Source organism: Sciurus vulgaris (genome assembly GCF_902686455.1).
Source record: "Sciurus vulgaris genome assembly, chromosome: 1".
Classification (NCBI taxonomy): Eukaryota; Metazoa; Chordata; class Mammalia; order Rodentia; family Sciuridae; genus Sciurus; species Sciurus vulgaris.
Genome location: NC_136461.1, coordinates 120,934,839 through 120,941,302, shown reverse-complemented (window position 1 = coordinate 120,941,302; position 6,464 = coordinate 120,934,839). Strand labels below are relative to the sequence as shown.

Genomic DNA, 6,464 nt, shown 5'->3' with positions numbered 1-6,464 from the left:
GTGCACATGCTCACCCACCCATCCAACCCACCCATACTCACTCCTTTGGAGGAGGCTTTGGTTTGCATCAAGACTCAGGAAGCAGCATGCTGTTGGGGCAGAAGAGGGGAGTCAGTGCGTCCCCTCTGTATTGTTTCTCCTTCCTCTGTTACACACTGAATGCATGGGGTTGTGGGTTTCTTCTCTTTGGGTGGGTATCTTCACCTGGGTAGGCAAGGTGGAGACTAAGAAATAAAGCGCAGGAATTAAACCCTCGGATTTATCACAGAAGAAAATTGTGGGCACGGCATCTTACAGCTTTTCTCTTGTGAGATTTCAGCTGATATACCTTTTGTGTATGGGTGGATTAGATAACATTTGAATTGGGTGGGTGGTAGCTGGAAGGAGAAAGAAGTAGTGAGGAGAGGTTGTCTTAGCCTGCTCTAGTCTAAGCTATAAGGAATGGGGTCTATGGGGCACCAGGACCTTGACTTCTCTCTCCCTTATGTCTCACAGACATAGAATGACATAGCATTGTTTCTAGTATCTAGAAATTGCTTTGATTGGGCTCTATCTGTGCCCATCTTCTCAGGAGCTCAGAGCTCCTGCGAGCAAGTCATGTCTCATTCCGCTGGGGAACATCCACATCTAATAGAGTCTGGTACATGCAGGTACTCCATACGTATTTCATGAATTTTACCTTATTTAGCCCAGTTTGTCACAGCAGAAGAGAGAATCAGGGTTCAAGCAGATATTATAGCAAAAAGGGTCCATTTGGTTAATGTATGCTACTTATCCCATCTCTCAGAAGTCAAGTGTGGCACTGGTGTCAGGATGGAGTCCAAAAGAAGAGAAATGAAGATAACATCTGAGAAACATGGCCAAGGTTCATAGCCCCAGTGCTCTTTATTTATCAAATATACACTATGCATATTCACCCAAACTGGCTGGCTCCAGCATACTGTGACTTGAGGTTGGGGGCAGCCTGATAGGCTGGAAGTCCTATATGAGCTGAGCGGCACCTGAGGCTGGCAGAAAGTGCCCATTCCTGGGGAGATGGAGATGGTGGCCATCTATAAGCAAGACATCTAGGGCTACTTTGTCCTGAGAGGGGCAAAGGTGACATGTGGAGCGGGTCGGCTTAGACTGAGGGGGTGCATCAACAGGGGCCCTTCTGGCTGGGAGTGTTTGGAGGCCTGGGGATACTGGGAAGCTGGGCTGCCAGAAATTTGCATCCTTTTATTGACCAGTTCCCTGGAAACCATAGCCAATATCCTCAGGGAATGGATATACAGAATTTCAGCACGTGTAGGGGGTTGAAGATGTGTCCTGCAGTCGTGGCCCATCCTTCTGCTCTCTAGCAGTGTGACCTTGGGCCTGAGCCGTAGCTACCTCTTCCAAAGAAAAGGGGAGGTCTTTGCCTTTCTTTCACTGCAAGGCTAGCATGAAGTTCAAATAAGTTGATGTGTGAAAGCGCTTTGTAAAGTGCTGTGCAGTATGAGTTGGTTCTGATAAGTTATTTATTCATGGAAGCAGCACACTTCTTCCCATTTCAATGGGGCTCCTGCCATCCTGTCAATCCAGACCTGCCTTCCGGCAAGGCAGACTTCAGTGGGAGCCAGAGGGAGCCAGAGGGCTCAAGACATAGTCCACTTCCCTTTGTCTCTGGCCCCATTTTCCACACAAGGCAGGAGAAAAGGGCCTGGCAGAAGAGTGCTGAGACTCCTTATTTAGTTCTCTGGTAGAACTGGAAGACAGCTTTCTCCTGCTCATAGGTCTCGATGGAGCCGGGTCGCAGGCGCCGGACTTCAGCAATGGCATCTCCTGCAGCCAAGCCACGCTCCTTCACCCAGTAACAGGCCAGCATGGTGCCAGTGCGCCCAAATCCAGGGTACAGTGCACTGCCACAGCCTGTGAAGAGTGAGCTACATGGGGTGGTGCCTGATGCCTTCCCCAATACTTTCCTTCCCCCACTGAGTAGGACCCTTCTCCCTACAAGTCTCAGACCCTCTGTGAGCTAGAAGTGACATTAAAGCCATGGAAGGTTGTCCTTGCAGCTGGGTGGGCTATGAAGTGGCTGAGGCCCAGAGCTGGACTCTTATATCTGCTTTTCCATACCTTCTGCCTGTGTTGTCCAACACAGAAGCCACTGGCCATGGGTGGCTACTGAACACTTGAAATGTGGCCAGTCCAATTGAGATGGGATATAAAATATATATCAAGGTTTGAAGATTGCAAGCAGGAAAAAGAATGGGTATATCATGGATTCATTTTATACTGATATTTTGAGATAATATTTTTGACTTACTGGGTTAGTTAACAAAATTAATCTCACCTGCTTCATTTTACTTTTTTGAGTGGGTATTGGGGATGTGAACCTAGGGCTGATCTATCCCCAGACCTTTTAGTATTTATTTTGAGACAGGGTCTGGCTAAGTTGCCAAGGCTGGTCTTGAACTTGAGATCCTCCTGCCTCAGGCCTCCCGAGTAACTGGGAACTTTTTTGCAACTTAGTGAGATCCGGTCTCAAAAATAAGAAAATATAAAGTATTGGTGATATAGCTCAGTGGTAGAATGTACCTGAATTCAATCTGCAGTACTGCAAAATAAATGAATAAATACATAAATATACAAATAGCACAAGAAATTAACTTTGGTAATCTTAATCCAGTAAATAAAAATGTATTTTAATAATGTGAATGCTAGAAGATTTAAACTTACAGATGTCTCCATTATATTTGGAGAGCACTGTTCTAAAAAATGGTAAACTGCCTCCATCTACCTTCAACCACCCCAAGTAGGCTAATCAGTCTCCTGTACTCACAATAGTGACTGGTTCCTAGCGACCCTCTCTCTCCTCAAGGGCAGTTCACACGCTCGGGCTCTATTTTACTCCTCCCAATTAGGCCGGGCCCCTCCCTGCCTTGCTTTTTTGTCTGATTGCGGCAGACGTCTTGCGGCCCAGCGGTCTCACCAGTAGATCTCCCTAGCTCCGCCCTCGTCCCCAGTAGACCACTTCCAGGTCCTTCCCTCCCTTCACCGGCCCTGCCTGCTGACCTCTCCCCGGGCGTTGGCCTCCTCCACGATCTGCACGAAGCGGTCGATTTGGTCGGGGGCCGGCGGGCAGAAGTCTGGGATGCGCAATCGGTGCAGCATGAGGTCTGGACAGCTGTCGCTGTGGGGGGGCCCGCGCTCTGTCAGGGACACCAGGTGCCGCACGCCCCAAATCCAACAGGAACTGGTAGTGGGCGGGGAGCCGCGGCAGCGCCAGCCCCGCCAGCCGGCCCGGGAGCACCCAGGAAAAGTTGGGGGGCTGCACGCCCATCGCTGGGGAAGGGCACAGTCAGAGGGTCACTAGAGGTTAGGCCGGCCTTTCCTGCTCCGCCTTCTGGTCGCTCGCCCTCTAGGGACCTGGTAACCCGCCACCTGCGGGTAACTAGCTCCAGGAGGGGCCACGTGGTCCGCGGGACACCGCCCCGCTAGTGACGTTCCTCTCAGCGGTGAGGGATTGGCCCAGCTGCCGGGGTGGGGGCTGGAAAGCGAGCCCGGCTCGGAGAGACTCCTCCCACCCGCGATGCTGCCCAGACTGAGCAGGACATTGATTGGTTGGATAATCAAAAACCGCGGGATTACTGCAGCTGTGCGCGCAACTCGAACAATCAAGAAGAAAACCTAGAACAAATTAATTGCTTTCTGTAAATGAAGCAACCCGGGGTCTGACTCTGCTGCACCCTGGTGGTGCTTTGGCGTTACTGCATCACTGTCTACCTGCCCCTGCCTCCTTAAGGACATGACCTCGACTTTCTTTCCTTTTTATTATTATTTGTCTTTTATTAGTGCATTATAGTTATACATAATAGTTGGGCTCATTTTGACAAAATCATACACCCATAGAATTTAATATACTCCATTCAGTCCCCGGTAGCCTTCCTGCTTTCCCTCCCCTTCTCCCTCTCCCTATTTTCCTTCCTTTACTGGTCTTCCTTTCACCCATTTGTTTCTGATTGGTGCTTTATAGATACACAGAAAAGTGGAATTCACTGTGGTATATTTGTGCATGCGCATAGTGAAATTTCGTCAAATTCATTCTGCAATTTCTCCCCTTTTCCGTCTCTCCTCCCTCTCTCTGTCTCCTTTTACTACACTGATCTTCCCTATATCTTTATTATATCTGATCCCCCACCCCCACCTTTTTCTTTTTTTCCCCGTTAGCTTCTGCATATTAGAAAACGTTCAATTCTGGATTTTTCTGCGTCTGGTTTATTTCACTTAGCATGATATTCTCCAGTTCCATCCATTGAAATTACTTTCTTTACAGCAGATGTTCAAGGTTTTAAGAGATGACAAATCTACTTCTGGTCTGGGGGAGGACTCGCTTCTCCAAAGACTGATGAGTCATTGTCAGGGACTTCTTGGAACTCTTCCAGTAGAAGGGAATTACCTGAAAGATGGCTGGGCTGCCAAGTGACACTCTGAAATCTTACCCAGGGTAATATAGTAATATGGTAATAACAACACCCAGCCAGCAACATAAGAATTAACACTTATTGAGCATGTACTATGTGACAGGTACTCATCTAAGCTTTAGATATCTTAACTCATTAGTTGCCACAATTGTAAGTGATCAAATTAGCTGCATTTTACAGATGAGAAAACGAAAGCACTATGAGATTAAGGAAGATGACCAGTGGCTCCAGAATACTTAAAAACACAGTACTGCTTTCTAAAATGAAGCAGAAAATATGTCCTTTTTACATAATCACCCTGATACCTCCAAACATTATCTGGTTTAAATACCTTTGGGTTTTCTTAAGTTTTATCTAGATTCCATATTTCTTTATATTTCAAGGTTTCCAGGTACCCTGTCCTGGGCAAACCAATGTTGTTCTTATAGGGTGAGGAACTAGATCTGAACATGGTATCTCAGCTAAAATCTGAACAGTCTATATCTTCATTTGAATGATGTTCTTCTAATGGTGCAGACCTGTAACTATGAAAAAGTTAATCCTCTTTTTTTAAAATTTATTTTTATCGTAATCCTCTTTTAATTTGCTCACGTACCAGGCCCTGTGCCAGTTGCTTTCTGGAAGAACCACATGCGGAAGGTATTTGTACATACTCTGTGTGTGAATAACTTGAGGCTTAGAAAAGTTGGTTAACTTGGTCAAGGGCACATTGATCTAAGCCCAGGGTACTTGGCCATGAAAATGTACTTCCCTCCCTCTGCCCCACCTATTCTTGACACACACATTTGACTATTTTGTCCTCTGGCTCCAGTAAAATGAAAAGGATTTCTCCTTCCCCAAAGTTCAAAATTTGCCGTGACCCAGTGGAAAATACACTTAATCATTTACCCAGACAACCTCTCTCCTAGGTTCCAGGAGCTGCCAAATCTCCTCTTTTCTCCCCATCCATACAATCAGGACCCTGATTAAGCCCCTTCCTGTTTGCACTCCCATTTCCTACAAAACTCCCTACCAATCTTTCTAGCCTGCCCAATTCATTCATTTTCCTCTTTCTCAGTGTGGCCTCTTGGCCACCAGTTACCCCACCCCACTCTCATTCCAATCCTGCTTCCCAGGATTTCTGGTTTCACTGGAGACAAGACTCCAGGACTTGCTCTTGTATGTTAATCACTTCTTAGGCCCTTTGCCTTGCTTTCCTTTCTTTGTTACTTCCACTCATCATGTGGAAAATCTTCCCACGTTTCCTTGCCTCTTCCTTGCCTCCTTGATATCCAACTCAAACTCTATTTTCTCCAGAGGAATGCCATTTTTTTTGAAGTGGGGGTGAGGGGAAGGGAGAGTCTCTTTTTCCCTGCGCCTGCAAACAATTATTTTTCCCTCTTATGTGACTATCATGCTAGAAACACAGCCACTCATCCACCGGTGCCTCCCTAAGGAAAGGCCAGTTCCCATTGGAGGAGTCCTTTTCCCTCCTTCCAATACACCCAGGATGGGAGGATCCCAGAGTCCCTGTCTGAGTTATGTCCCATTGTCAGGTTCCCATTTAATTTTCTGTCTTGGCCCCCTGAAGTTGCAAACTTAAAGGAAAACCCTCTTTGATCATTTCCTGGCTAGGACCCCTACAACTAACAACATTAGCACGCAAACCCCATATGTAATACTGATCTTCTTACCCTCTCACCTCTGTATAGGATCATCTGATCCCCAGGAAGTTTTAGACTCTGTACTTCCACCCCTACCTTGTCTTGTATAAAGGTTCTCCCAGTATGGTAATTATTTCTCTGAAGGGGAGTTACCTGCTTGCATAGGAGCTAAGACTGCCACCCTCATCTTTTAGTTCCCACATCCAGTGCAGAGCCTGATACACAATGCTCAAAAATGTTAAATAAACAAACGAGTGGAAAATAAGTAAGTACAATGCATAGTAAGACTGTGAATGTACATTTCTGGGTGTGAATGTGAGTCTTGAGCAGAAGGTGGACTGTGCTTTTGTGGTTCCTTTAATTGCATGAGCTTGAG

General features: G+C 46.7%; 1 protein-coding gene across 1 annotated transcript; it reads right to left on the bottom strand.

The window, feature by feature from the left end:
- Positions 1–846: 846 nt before the first annotated feature.
- Positions 847–3,659, bottom strand: DUSP23 (dual specificity phosphatase 23). Its single transcript, XM_079102574.1, is given in 4 exon segments — positions 847–1,869; positions 1,872–1,890; positions 3,037–3,201; positions 3,203–3,659. Coding segments are annotated over 4 exon segments (450 nt in total). The 5' UTR covers positions 3,305–3,659; the 3' UTR covers positions 847–1,705.
- Positions 3,660–6,464: the final 2,805 nt, after the last annotated feature.